Source organism: Aspergillus pseudoviridinutans (assembly GCF_018340605.1).
Source record: "Aspergillus pseudoviridinutans IFM 55266 DNA, scaffold_1, whole genome shotgun sequence".
In the NCBI taxonomy this organism is placed as follows: domain Eukaryota; kingdom Fungi; phylum Ascomycota; class Eurotiomycetes; order Eurotiales; family Aspergillaceae; genus Aspergillus; species Aspergillus pseudoviridinutans.
The window spans coordinates 3,718,446-3,732,259 of record NW_025091281.1 but is presented as its reverse complement, the minus strand read 5'-3'; the positions used below and the strand labels follow the sequence as shown (position 1 = coordinate 3,732,259).

At 51.1% G+C, this 13,814-nt stretch overlaps 4 protein-coding genes across 4 annotated transcripts in view; 2 read left to right on the top strand and 2 right to left on the bottom strand.

Annotated features, from left to right (window-relative positions):
- The window catches only part of Asppvi_001286 (uncharacterized protein), a gene marked incomplete at both ends in the record, with an annotated part of 1,299 nt that extends 469 nt beyond the window's left edge, over positions 1 to 830 (top strand). The window contains 2 exons of the mRNA XM_043297587.1: positions 138 to 739; positions 777 to 830. Coding sequence (XP_043153522.1) covers positions 138 to 739; positions 777 to 830 — 656 coding nt within the window. The remainder of the gene's footprint in view (positions 1 to 137; positions 740 to 776) is intronic.
- A 76-nt stretch (positions 831 to 906) lies between these two features.
- On the bottom strand, positions 907 to 2,355 carry Asppvi_001285 (uncharacterized protein; the record flags this gene model as incomplete). Its single annotated transcript, XM_043297586.1, has 1 exon — positions 907 to 2,355. The coding sequence occupies one exon, from the start codon at positions 2,353 to 2,355 to the stop codon at positions 907 to 909; it is 1,449 nt and encodes a 482-aa protein (XP_043153521.1).
- A 1,340-nt stretch (positions 2,356 to 3,695) lies between these two features.
- tcsC (putative two-component osmosensing histidine kinase (Bos1)) lies at positions 3,696 to 7,766 on the bottom strand (the record flags this gene model as incomplete). The annotated part of the gene is made up of 2 exons (XM_043297585.1): positions 3,696 to 3,722; positions 3,783 to 7,766. 2 exons carry the CDS (start codon positions 7,764 to 7,766, stop codon positions 3,696 to 3,698), a joined length of 4,011 nt encoding a protein of 1,336 aa, XP_043153520.1.
- Positions 7,767 to 11,738: 3,972 nt separating this feature from the next.
- Positions 11,739 to 13,349, top strand: Asppvi_001283 (phenylalanine--tRNA ligase subunit alpha; the record flags this gene model as incomplete). Its single annotated transcript, XM_043297584.1, has 2 exons — positions 11,739 to 13,201; positions 13,256 to 13,349. The coding sequence occupies 2 exons, from the start codon at positions 11,739 to 11,741 to the stop codon at positions 13,347 to 13,349; spliced, it is 1,557 nt and encodes a 518-aa protein (XP_043153519.1).
- Positions 13,350 to 13,814: the final 465 nt, after the last annotated feature.

Below are 13,814 nucleotides of genomic sequence, written 5' to 3'. Positions count from 1 at the left end.
CCGGTCACTCCCAATCACAGTGCCGACTGGAGGAGCTGCTACTGAATCACTCCCAACAACAGCACCAACAGGAGGGGCTACTCAGTCACATCCAGCTACTGCTTCATCTGAAGTAGTGGCTACTGAGTCACGCCCAGGTATCTCCCTGGTCGGAGGAGTTGCTTCAACTGCCCCTCCGGTGTTTCCCCCCGCTGCTGGAGGTGGCCCTGCCTCTGAGGGACCGAGATCCTCTCCTGCTGGGGGTGGCGTGCCTGCCAGTGCATCGACCCCTGCCACAGTCTCCGCTCCTCCATTTCAGCCTCCATTTGCGCCCATTGTCGTGACGCAAGCCTGTCCACCATGTCCCGCTCCTGCCGCACCGACCTGCGCACCCTGTCCCGCTCCTGGCACGAGTACTGCTACTGCCACCGTCACCGTTACTGAGACAGTTTGCCTTGGTTCTCAGATTCCTCAAGGAGCGGGTGGCTCAACCGCATCTCCAGGTGTGCCCGCCATTTCACCTCAATTTACTCCAACGGGTCCTGGTGTCCTAACTCCGACAGCCGCAGGCCCAGGCGCTCCACAAGGCCCAACCGTGACAGGAACACACATTTCGAGTGCGCCTCAGGCTCCTAGCGGAGGCCTAGGCGCAACTGCGGGACCTTCAACTCGGCCAGCGGCTTCGGCTACTGGGGTTCCCGGTGTACCGCAAAGTCCTGGAGGCGGAGGCGCAGCCGCAGGACCTACAACAACTCTGCCAGTAACTTCAGCTACCGGCATTCCTAACATCCCACAAGGTCCTGGAGGAGGTCCAATCGGATTCCAAAACACCACTTCAACCCACGTTGTAGCTACAACTACAGAAACCATTGTTTCAACTGTTCTCCTCCCTACTACAGGGGTTGGAGTTGCAACATCGGGTGCTGCTCAAACTTCCAGACTTGCTGTGACTACAGGAACCAGTTTCGCAAATGTCACACGCACTGCCGGGGCCGGACCAACTGGGTTGCCGAGTGTGACCTTGACCTCTGCCATACCTACAGGCCCTGGCGTCTCTAACGTCACTCGTACTGTTGGGGGAGGTGTGCCTGTCTTAACTCCTGCTATCACCACGAGTCCTGCCACACCAACCAGACCAGGCGGAACAGCACCACCAGGCGGAGGTGTGCCCATCTCAAATCCTACTATCACTACAAGCCCTGCCACAGCGACAGGACCGGGCGGAATAGCACCATCAGGCGGAATAGCACCATCAGGCGGAATAGCACCATCAGGCGGAATAGCACCACCAGGCGGAACAGCACCACCCGGCGGAACAGCACCACCCGGCGGAACAGCACCACCCGGCGGAACAGCACCACCAGGCGGAGGTGTGCCTGTCTCAACTCCTATTACTACAAGCCCTGCCACGCCAACCAGACCAGGCGGAACAGCACCACCAGGTGGAGGTGCGCCCATCTCAAGTCCTACTATTCCTACAAGCCCTGCCACCGCGACAGGACCAGGCGGAGCAACACCAGTAGGCGGAGGTGTGACTGTCTCCACTCCTATTACCACGAGCCCTGCCATGCCAATCAGACCAGGTGGAACAGCACCGCCAGGCGGAGGTGTGCCTATCTCAAGCCCTACTATCAGTACAAGCCCTGCCACAGCGACAGGACCGGGCGGAACAGCACCACCAGGCGCAGGTGTGCCCATCTCAAGTCCTACTATCAGTACAAGCCCTGCCACAGCGACAGGACCAGGCGGAGCAACACCAGTAGGCGGAGCAACACCACTAGGCGGAGCGCCACCATTAGGCGCAGGCGTGTCTGTCTTAACTCCTATTTCTATAGGCTTTGCCACGCTGACCAGGCCGGTTGGAGCGACACCATCAGTTGGAACAGCAGCAGCGCCAGGTGGAGCACCAGGTGGAACAGCAGCAGCGCCGGGTGGGACATTGTTACCTGGCGGAGCAGCAGCAGGTGGAGGAGCAGCAGCTAGCAGAACATTATTACCCAGCGGAGCACCAGCACCTGGTGGAACACTGTTACCTGGCGGAGCAGCACCTGGTGGAGTAGCAGCAGGACCTGGCGGAGCAGCAGCAGCAGGTGGTGGAGGAGCAGCAGCTGGCGGAACATCATTACCCAGCGGAGCACCAGCACCTGGTGGAAYACCGTTACCTGGTGGAGCAGCACCTGGTGGATCAGGACCTAGCGGAGTAGCATCAGGACCTGGCGGAGCAGCAGCAGCAGGTGGATCACCAGCACCTGGCGGAACATCATTACCCGGCGGAGCAGGAGCAGCAGCAGCAGCAGGTGGAATATCAGCAGGAGGAGCCCCAACAGCTGTAATACTTGGCGGAAGTAACACTGTCACCTCTACTACCACCACCATCCAAGTCGTCCAAACGTTATCCGTTCTACCTAGCCGCCCTCCCCCTCCGCAAACACAGGGAAATACGATTACACGTCCGGTAACCACGAGCACAGTGACCGGAGCAAGGACACCGCAGCCCACTGCCGCTATTGATCCAAAGAAGCGGACAGTGGCAGAAAAGACAGACCTCGCCCGGCCCGATAAACTCAAGGCGAATCCTATTGTGTTCCGCCGTCGGACCTGAAAATATCCATCTTAGATTACGATCTCATCACTATACCGTAGTTTGAGAGGAAAATGAGTCCCAATTAATCGGGGGGCTGTTTGTTCCTTTCTTAGTGCACGTGCATCCAGTCCGCGTTGTCCTAGTTGGATTAGATAGGCATTCGGTTATATTCGGAACAATCAAATGTTAAGGTCAGATCTAAACAGATAATACTGAAAAAGCGCTCTCTAGCAAGCGACTACCCAGTTTAAGCATCACAATGCACAGGCTGTGTGTAACAAAAAGAAGGGGGCTGTCCTCACGATGTGATATTTCTGCATTCTTCCTCGGTAACGACAGTGTGATCAAACTGTTCGGAACTCGTACGTGCGAAAACAATTCTCGTAGTAGGGGAATCGGAACGAAGAAGACAGAGATGCAGACCAAGTCGAAGCCAGTAGACTTCAACACGGGGACCTCGCCTGCCCGAATTTAGAAATTAGATACAGTACAAGTAGAATAGAAACGAAGAAGGAACAACGCTTCGACGCAGATATGCATGAAACATAGGTGATAGGTTTCGAGAGGATTGAGAAGAACAAGGGAATCTCGTTTGGATAGTCGGAAATATGCAGCGAAAAGTAGAATTCTCGCGGAGAATGCTACTCTCTTATCTCCATCGTCATATCAGCTGGCCCACATTGTTGTCATCTTAAGCCGCAGGTAAATGCGAAATAAAACCTCGCCAATGGATTCCATGCGCCGGACACCTTACATAAAGCTTCAACAGATAAAGACCGAAATAGAATCAGGTTGTGATACGGGCAATATGAGAGGGAAAAAAGTAAAAAAAGGAGGTCATTGCATAGGCGTCGACACAACGCCAGCGAGGAGCCTATGCAAAGCAATGGGTTCCGGATGGGATAGATCGATGAGCAGAAAGAAACATTTCAAGGCGATGGATGGTAGATGGCTCGATCACAGAGAACGATTGTAGCAAGAGACAATGATCTCGGAAAAGAAGCGAAAGGCGGATCAAATTGCCGAGGCAAAGAACAAATTCTTCAAGCGGGCAAACGATATGGGTATATGTTCGCATCAAGGCTGTTGACACCAAGAAAGCAGAAATGTGAAAGTGTCTCTTCAAAACGTCTCACGAGCTGTTCGATCGTAGCAGGGCCTAAAAGTCCAATGAGCGATTGCTTTCTCATACAACATTTCGAGAGCGATAATCACTGACCCGTTCCATGGCGAGCTCATCATCTTTTGCAGCCGCGGGGCTCGAGAAGCCGCGATCGATGGACCCTGAAGCCGTGATGGCCCTTGTCTCCATACCAGGACGCTTCCCTTCAGAGTGGTGAATTTCGCCACTACTGGAAAGTCGGGACTCCTTGCTTTTCTCTAGTAGTGAACCGCCCAGGGTTGCACACTTGAGGATTGTCTGCATCATTTGGTTCTGTTTCAGAGGTTTTGACAAGTATTCGTCCATCTGAGCTTGTATACACTTCTCGCGATCGCCCAGCATGGCATGCGCAGTGAGTGCAATGATAGGTGTGCGAGAAAGGCCGGCCTCTCGCTCATATTCGCGAATCTTACCAGTGGCTTCGAAACCACCCATGACAGGCATCTGTACATCCATCAAGATAACATCGTAGCGACGCTGCTTGACGGCTTCGACCGCTTCCAATCCGTTGCCCACAACCGAGACATTATGGTTGTGCTTCTCTAAGATCTTGACCGCTAACTTCTGGTTCACGTCATTGTCCTCCGCGAGCAGAATGTCAAATGAGCGGGAATGATCGGTGGTGATTGGCGTAGATCGTCCTTCCAGAGCTGGGAGCATACCATTGCCGAGGTCTATTGGTTGACATGGTGTGGTCATGTAGGAACTGATACCAAGATCCAGCGCTGACTTCAAGCTCACGCAAACGAGGGGACAGACTAAGACAATGGGGACGTATTTGAAGTCATCATAGGTCCGTAATAAGCGAGCCGTGTCCACCGAATCCACAATTATAACATCATAAGCGTGACCCGACTCTTTGCCTGACGGATCCTGAATCTCTGGTGGTGGAACATGATCTTCGTCCCTCACTACTATAGGCTCCAGCTCGAGCTGCTTCAGCATCTTAATGATGTTCTCCGCCTGAAGACCGTTCTGGCCCTTGTCGATGAAGAGAACCCGGTGATGCTTATACGGCATGAGCTGTGACGCGATGACGTTCAAGGACTGATCGGCGAGCTTCACAACGCAGGTGAAATGGAACGTGCTGCCATGACCGTACTCGGATGTAACCCAGACATCACCGCCCATCAGGTTGACTAGTCGCTTGGAAATAGAGAGGCCGAGACCTGTACCGCCGAATCTCCGTGTGGTGGATCCATCTGCCTGCTGGAAGGTGTCGAATATGAGATCCAGCTTATCCTCTTCAATACCAATGCCAGTGTCGGAGACCGAAAACTCAAAGGCATATTCGTTGGGGGCACATTGCTCTCGGTCTGATTTGCGAATCGTAAGCTTGACCTCGCCATGCTCAGTGAACTTGATGGCATTGCCGACCAAGTTCAAAATAATCTGACGCAGACGGAAAGGATCGCCAATGACATAGTCCGGCACAGTATTGTCAACTTGATATGTCAGACTGAGGAACTTTTCGTTGGCCTTGACGGCCAGCGTCTTGAGAGCGTTGAACACGGTCCCCCTCACTGTGAAAGGAATGCTTTCAATGACCATCCGATTGGCTTCAATCTTGGAAATGTCGAGTATGTCGTCGATGATTGTTAGCAAGCTGTTCGCCAAGTTATGCACTACATTCAACATCTCGCGCGTGTAAGGCTTCAGGTCGTCAGTGTCTAGAGTGAGTTGTGTCATGCCAATGATGCCGTTCATGGGCGTCCGGATCTCATGACTCATGTTTGCCAGAAATTCGGACTTTGTACGATTTGCCAGCTCAGCTGCCTCCCTGGCAGCAGTGTTACGCTGAATACTGTCTCGGAGATTAGAGACCATCTTGTTGATCTTGCGCTTGAGTTCATCCATCTCCCCGGAAGCGTTAACAGTGATGAGCTTAGTGAAATCGCCGTCGGTTGCAGCATCGGTGATCTCACCAAACGCACGCACCTGCGAAGTCAGGTTCTCAGCCATTGTATTGACATCCTCGGTGATCTCCTTCCATGTTCCGGCAATCCCCTCCACGTTGGCTTGACCGCCCATTTTCCCGTCCACGCCGACATCGCGAGCGACCTTTTTAAGTTCAGTTGCGAATTTCGCAAGACGATCCACCATGTGATTGATCGTGACCTTGAGAGTCAAGATCTCTCCTTGGGCATGGACTTCGATCTTCTTGCTGAGGTCACCCTTCGCGATAGCCTGCGTGACGTCTGAAATACTTCGGACCTGGGACGTCAAATTCTGGGCCATGGTGTTGACATTGTCTGTGAGATCCTTCCATTTGCCTTCCACATTGTCGACCTTGGCTTGGCCGCCGAGGGTACCATCTGTGCCGACTTCCCTGGCAACTTTGCTCACTTCGAAGGCAAAAGTATTCAGTCGGTCGACCATGCCATTGATGGTGCTCTTAAGATCTAGTATTTCACCTTGAACGTTGGCCGTGACCTTCTTGGTCAGGTCGCCTTTCGCCACGGCAGTCGTGACATCGGCGATCTCCCTGACTTGGGTGGTCAGGTTGTTTGCCATTCGGTTGACATTCTCAGTCAAGTCTTTCCAAGTGCCTTCCACATCATTGACGGTCGCTTGGCCACCTAGAACACCATCTGTACCGACTTCCTTGGCAATCTTGGTGACCTCCTGGGCGAACTGCCGCAGTTGGTCCACCATGGAGTTGATGATGTTCTTAAGCTCAGCAATTTCTCCTTTGCAGTTGGCTTGAACCTTCTGTGTCAGATCACCCTTGGCCACGGCCTTGGTGACGGTCGCAATGTCTCGCACTTGTGTAGTCAAATTGTTTGCCATGGCGTTGACGTTGACAGTCAGCTCATTCCACATGCCTTGGACACCTTCGATCTGGGCCTGTCCACCCAGGACACCTTCAGTACCGACATCACGAGCGACACGAGTGACCTCCGTTGCGAACGTGCGCAGTTGATCAACCATGGTGTTGATGGTCTGTTGCAATTCCAGGATTTCACCCTGAGCACGACTTTCGATCTTCTGACTGAGATCGCCATGGGCGACGGCGGTCGTCACCGCCGCAATTTCACGCACCTGGTCAGTGAGATTCTTGGCCATGATGTTGACGTTCTCCGTAAGCTCCTTCCAAATACCGTGAACCCCAGTGATCTGAGCCTGTCCACCAAGGATACCTTCCGTGCCGACCTCTCGGGCGACCCTGGACACCTCACTACCAAAAACCTGCAGCTGGTCCATCATCGTGTTGATCGTGCGCTTAAAAGTGGCAATCTCAGGGTCCATTTCAAGCGGATGAATCTGCACCTTCATGGACAAGTCACCATTCGCGACTTGCGTGATGATGCCACCAATTTCCCGAAGGGCTTTCTGGAAAGCCTCATTGGCTTGCTGGTGCTTGCGTAGCTCGCGTTCCAACAGGACCACATCTTCATTCTCAACCTTGGTCAACGCCCGTCGCGTGTGCTCCTCCTGCTGTAGTAGCTCGTCCCGAACTTGAGCGATGATGTCTTTTTGAAAGCTTATCTCCTCCGCCTGTTTCTGTACATGATTCCGCAGATAACTGATGTCTTCCTCGCGAACGAGTCGAGTTCTCGAGTCTACATCGTCATCTCCATCACTGTCGTCGTCGTCGAGTGCCTCATCGGCTTCATTGTCTTCCGCTTCACGGCGGGTTCTTCTTGTTCTCTGGCGACGTCGTGAAGTTTCCTGCTGCATGCCGCAAGAAGAGTTAGAAGCAGCTCCTTCATGAGAGGGCAGACGAGAGAGCCCGAAAAGCCACAGAAAATCAGAATTATTGGTGGAAGACAAAGGTAACTCGGGGACAGGTCGGGGGTATGGTTGATGACTGACAACTTGAAACTCTAGATGGCGAACACGTCGAATCAAAGCTTCCAACTCAAATTCGAATGCCGCCTTTGCTTGGCTAGGCTCTCCTGGTAATTTGGCGAACTTTGTATCACAGCCATTGGTAGTTGTGCGGGAAGAATTCGGGTCGGAGATCGAAGCATCGGGGCCTCTGGCCAGATTCTGAAGGATGGCAGAGGCGGCTGCAAGCGTCTCGTCTGCGCCAGCCATTGTGCCTGAAGTAACTCTGTCAATGTCGGGACATAAGGATAGCCAAATTGGCGGAATATCGTATTGTGAATGGTCTGAAAGCCAAGTCGAGGGACCAAGGTGAGGACAATTTTCGAAACAGGGAAAAATGTGTGTGGAAAAAGGGAGATAAAAAGGAATTAAGGCGTCCAAGAAGAAAATTAAAGTCGCGAGCGCATGGAAGCAAAGGAAGCAGAGGACGAATCCAGAAGACGAATGAAAAGAAAAAAAAAGGGCTCGAGATATGTCAAACTGAGATAGCAAGCAGAGCTAGGCGGGCTTGCTTCACACCGGAGTTGAGGGAAGAGAAGGAGAAGCGAATAAGGGTAAAGAGAAAAGCGGATCTGGCAGCGCTGTCGCCTCCTCGAAGGGAAGACGTGACGGTTGAGAGAAGGGAAGAGGTGAAGCGGCAATCATAAGCGACAATCGTAATAGGAAAACGCCAACAAACGTCGATCCGGACGACTTGGACACATCAAGACTCAGTAAACGGTGAACCTACCAGACGGGAAGCCGTGTTACTGACACGAAGAAACAGGCAAATTTGCTAGGACGACATGGAGTGTTCGTCTTGTGAATCTAGAAATCGATGAGCTGGAGATGAGACGAGATGAGTTCTCCCACTCGAGTGATAGAACGGTCCAAGTTCTCTGGGAGATTGATTCCCTGGGATTATTTGTGGACAGGACAGGGCAGGACAAGGGGAAGGGGAGGGTGATGGGATTCGGAGATCACGCAGACAGACACGGAGAGGGAAAAATACAGGGGTTTGTGACGCGGAGCAAGGAAAAAAAGTTAGGTTGGTAAGTGGAAAACAAAGCCAGTACAGAGGAGTGGGGGAAAAATACAGCAACGAAAGGGGGAGGCAGTTTAGTTGTCAGATGGAGGTTGAAGAGGAGAGTGCGGGAAACCACACAGGCAAGAATGGGAAAAAGAGATATATCAAAAATGATAATGATATTCAGAATGAATAATGATAATGAGGATGAAGAGGAGCCTCACCCTCGTCAAAACTGTCGCGTGAAAGAGAACAATGCTCTGTACCTAGATAAATAATACCTCGAGAGCAGATGGGAGCCTGGGAGGGGACAGGAAGATGAGGGAGAGGAACTGGTCAACTGAGGGGTCTATCGGTATGGCAGCAAACGATGTGATTGGATCTTGCTTGGTTTTGGCCTCGTTGGCGCCTTTTCCTGGGGTGGAAATGGGATATCTGAAATTCTGAATGGATTTAGCGTCTAAGCCAGAGATCTAGGAAATCTCCAGTGAAACCCGGCCGACCTTCATCGGGCTTGATATTACAGAGGAATCGTCAGCTACCCCAGTGAGCAGGGAGGACAGATGAGTGTCATTCCTTAGTACAATTAAAGTGGTTATACAAGGAAATGTTGCTAGACTTAATATTCCGTAGAAAGCTGTTGATAAGGTATCAAGAATGGTAAGATGCTAGATTAGTTCCTATGAATAATACCAATACCAGCAAACCCAGGTTGTCAATACCTACCTAGGTGAGGTAGGTACCTTTTACCACCATAAAAAAATCTTCATTGGACCGCGCCACAATCACTTCTCGGGGTCTTAACAGGGTCCAAGCCTTTCATTCTTTAACTAGTCAATATGTGTCGCTCTGCCATATTTTACTCTATTAAAACCCGCTACCAGTCTCAACTACGGAAATTGTGGTGGATTTGAAGGATGATTTACATTGTCCTGATCTTCCCTTTCAGCCACAGCCACGGCCACGAGTTGTAGATAGTTGCCTACTAAGAGGAACTGCGACGATCACCCCCCAAATCCCCATGTGTGTCTCCATTTGTTCTGTAGCTAGAGTTCAGTCCGTTTTTTGGGCTACCACACTTTACTTTGTCGTCGGGACGGTGAGTAGAAATGGTTGACTTTATGGAGTATTCCCATAGACAATGCTCAAATGACCCTTGATATGAGGACAAACACCTAGGGAGGTAGGCTAGGGAGCCTTTCTATTTTCTGCTGAATTCAAACCTTCAATACTAGATCAATTAGTAAAATACAAGAAGAGGATTTTTCATACACTGAACGGAGACAATGGAATTTAAAACTAATACCCACTTACTCCGCCCTTTACATTCTCCAGTCCTCAAACAAAGCGTGGCAAAATGAATCCACTGGAGAAAACCGTTCGAGAGCTTGTCTCAGTTTCCGTTCTACTTCATGATAGGGCCAATTTTTACTGAACGCTAACTCTTAAAACTAATCCACCTACAGACTAGAGTGTCTACTCTAGGGACCACCGTAGCAGCGCTCCTTTGTTCCCCTATGGTACTTGCCACATGGGGATGCATTGATAACCAAACCAGCCCAAGGCTTCGCTAGACCGAATTTTACTGGCAAATGCGACCACTGCACTAACTATCTACTACTGTGTATTCATATCGACATGTTGAGGAGTGTCAGCTCTGTCTTGTTCAAGCTAGCTCCTGCGGACTTGTAGCCATCGTTCAGAGACGGCAGGTACCCCAGCACAAAAAGATCTGTACTTGCATATCTCCAATCTATATGCAGTAGAGATGCGCTTACAATTTCGGTGATACTCTCAGAATATCGTGCTCAATTCGAAGCACCTACCAGGACCCACTAAGGTAACCGACCCATCGTTAAAATCATCCGAGCCAATCAGCATTGTATAGTTTGCTTGTATACTCGAAGCGACCCCGTGGCACTATTCCTGACTGGGCCTACAGGAGGCAAAAATACCAAGGCAACCTAGGTACCTTAGGTAGGTACTTTTGCGTGAATGAAGAATCCTAACTGCCTGGTCCTACACACTCACCAGTGCATCCAATACCAAAATTGAAATTGCGGGCTGTCTGGCATACATGGGCTACGTAAGGTGTCTATACAAGTCTCAAATGCTTGAGATCTAGGAATGCCTATAAGCACGCAATATTTGTCATTGCCAGTTGTCCGATACGAAATAGTGGCTGGAAATTAGAACACCAATACTCAAGTACAGTGCTGTTCTCCATATGATCCTACTGGCACCTTGGAAGTCAGATCTTGGAACTCTGCATTAATTTAGATTGACCCAATCGGAAGTGAGCAGCATGAAGTCCTGCGTTGTATTTGTCTTACTTGCTCGCCTGATCTCTTTTAGTGATGACTGATCCATCTTGTGCAATGCCCCAATTCCTGTTTTTGGTCCCTCGATTCCTGCCAAGGCACAAGTCCGACGTTTTCAATAGATTGTTCCCTGTATCGACTTCCAAGCACCGTCAAAGCCATTGAATCATTTCAAAATACGTCTGTCCAGTCGAAAGGTATTACTTGTCGGAATTTCAAGCCAATCCATACAAGGAAATGGAGCAATCAAGTCGCCGCGAAACGCTTCGGATGAATCGCCTCCATACCAGTCACCCGGAATGACTGTGCCTTGGAAATTTGCTACATGGCTGAGAGCACACGCATTATCCCGCAGGATCATGAGGACAAGGCTGTCAAGCAGCTGAGACCGGGGCTAGATCAGTCTGTGCCCCGGCTTGTAGGGATGTCGATTTTCAAGCATTCTGCGGAATGTGTAGCGGAATCATTACGCCAGGGTCGATCCTTGTCTCATGGGCTGGACAGTAAAGACACAGGGAAGCTAGGACCAAATTAGTATACACGGAAATGATATCATGGATCCATGGTCATCTATGGATGATAACAGAACTCAGATGCAGAATGATTGATGCTGATGCACAAGTCTAGGTAAAGGCTTATGCTGATGATGAGTAATTGTGATGATGGCGGGGTACCTGGATGGTGTCACGTGAATGCGTCTATGGTCTGAACTGTCTCCCGTAACAGGGCCCGAAAAGAGTCACAATTTAGTAGTGGGTAGAGGCACGGTGATTGATATCCCAGAGTCCTCGTCTCGGTCCCCGCCACGCAGTCCTTTCTCTCGACCTCAGTTATCCTCTTCATACGGCTGCAACCATGGCGTCCGATTTGACAAACCCCATCCTGGCCGCTCTGTCCGCGTCCGACGGTCCAATCCTCTCCGACAAAGCCTTCCCCTCTACCCCCTCACTAAACATTAAGAGTGCGCTCGACCGTCTAGCCTCGCGGAATATGATCGAATATGAAACAATCGAAAGGGATGCCATTGCTTTGACCCAGGAGGGTGAGGAAATCGCTGCCAATGGCAGTCACGAAGCTAAGGTCTTCCAGGCCGTATTGGCGGCCTTGGACGGATTGAAGATCGGTGACTTGCCTGGCATTGTCGGAAAGGAGAACGCCAAGGTCGGCCAGGGTAATGCATTCAAGAAAGGCTGGATCAAGAAGGACAAGGATGTGTTGCGGGCGAACACCGAGTCCATCGTCGATGATACCCAAGAGCAGCTGTTGATCGTCAAGAACACGCAGACCTTGAACGACCAGAAGGCCATCGCGGACCTTAAGCGTCGGAAATTGATCGCTCTGCAGAAGGTCTTTTCCTTCCGGATTTCAAAGGGCCCCAAGTTCGCCAAAGAATTTGTCAAGGAGGAGACCGATCTGACGGCCGAGATGCTCGCAAACGGATCGTGGAAGACGGCTACGCTGAAGCCGTACAACTTCAAGGCCAAGGGTGCTCCTACCCCGGCCGGTGCCTTCCATCCCCTCAACAAGGTGCGACAGGAGTTCCGGAATATTTTCTTTGAGATGGGTTTCGAGGAGATGCCCACCAACCGCTTCGTAGAGACGGGATTCTGGAACTTCGACGCCCTCTACGTCCCTCAGCAACACCCCGCCCGTGATCTTCAAGATACATTCTACATTGCAGACCCTGCCACCGCCGACCCTCCGCGTGAGGATCCCTTGAACGATCCCCACCGTCTGAAATCCGTTCAGCCCGCGTCGGCAGCGACCTCGGCGAAGCCCCTCGACTACAAGGAGTACTGGGAGAACGTGCGCCAGGTCCACGAGAACGGAAAGTACGGCTCGATCGGATACCGTTACCCCTGGAACGCAGACGAAGCCCTTCGGTTGGTTCTGCGTACCCACACCACGTCGGTGTCGACCTACGTCCTGCACAAACTCGCCGCGAACCCGCGGCCGGCAAGGTACTTCAGTATCGACCGAGTCTTCCGTAACGAGGCCGTCGATGCTACCCACTTGGCTGAGTTCCACCAGATTGAGGGTGTCATTGCTGACTTCGGTCTCACCCTGGGTGGTCTGATTGGATTCATGGAGGTCTTCTTCGCAAAGATGGGTATCCACCAATTGCGCTTCAAGCCCGCCTACAACCCTTACACCGAGCCCAGTATGGAGATCTTCGGTTACCACGAAGGACTGGGCAAGTGGGTCGAGATTGGAAACAGTGGTATGTTCAGACCAGAGATGCTGGAGTCCATGGGCATTCCCAAGGACATGAGAGTCTACGGATGGGGATTAAGTCTTGAGAGACCAACCATGATTAAGTGAGTTCTGCCATGCTTTCCTCTTCGAGTCCTTCAACTGACATGTTATCGCAGATACGGAGTGAGCAATATTCGAGAACTTCTTGGCCACAAAGTCGACCTCAACTTCATCGAGACCAATCCTGCCGTGCGACTGGAGAAGGACTAAGTGGACAAAAGGGTGTCTCGATGCGTTGGAGATATTACGGGAAAAGAAAATAGCATTCAACTCGATATCCTGGATCCGTTTTAGAGTTATCGAAAACAGACAGAAAACGTTACATATTTTTTTTCTTCAACGGGCTACGAAATGATGCATGATCATAAAGGAATAGAATTCTACAAAATGTTAATTCAAACCCTTCCGCTTATCAAATCTAGAATGTAGGACTACATATGCAAGAAGCACGAAAACATGGTATGTCCCACCCGTATCTGTGCCCCAGCGCATGTTCTTTGCAACAGTGGCTCTTCAGTAGGCGGATCCTGATATTCGGCTGGATGATTACTTTCTACCTCCTCGCTCATGGGATGGAACCAGATGCATATCTGTCCGATACGCAATCCGATTCCGTGGACGAGGAAGCCTTGATGTGCCGAATGGGATGGAAAAAACGAGAAGGACAAAGAAACT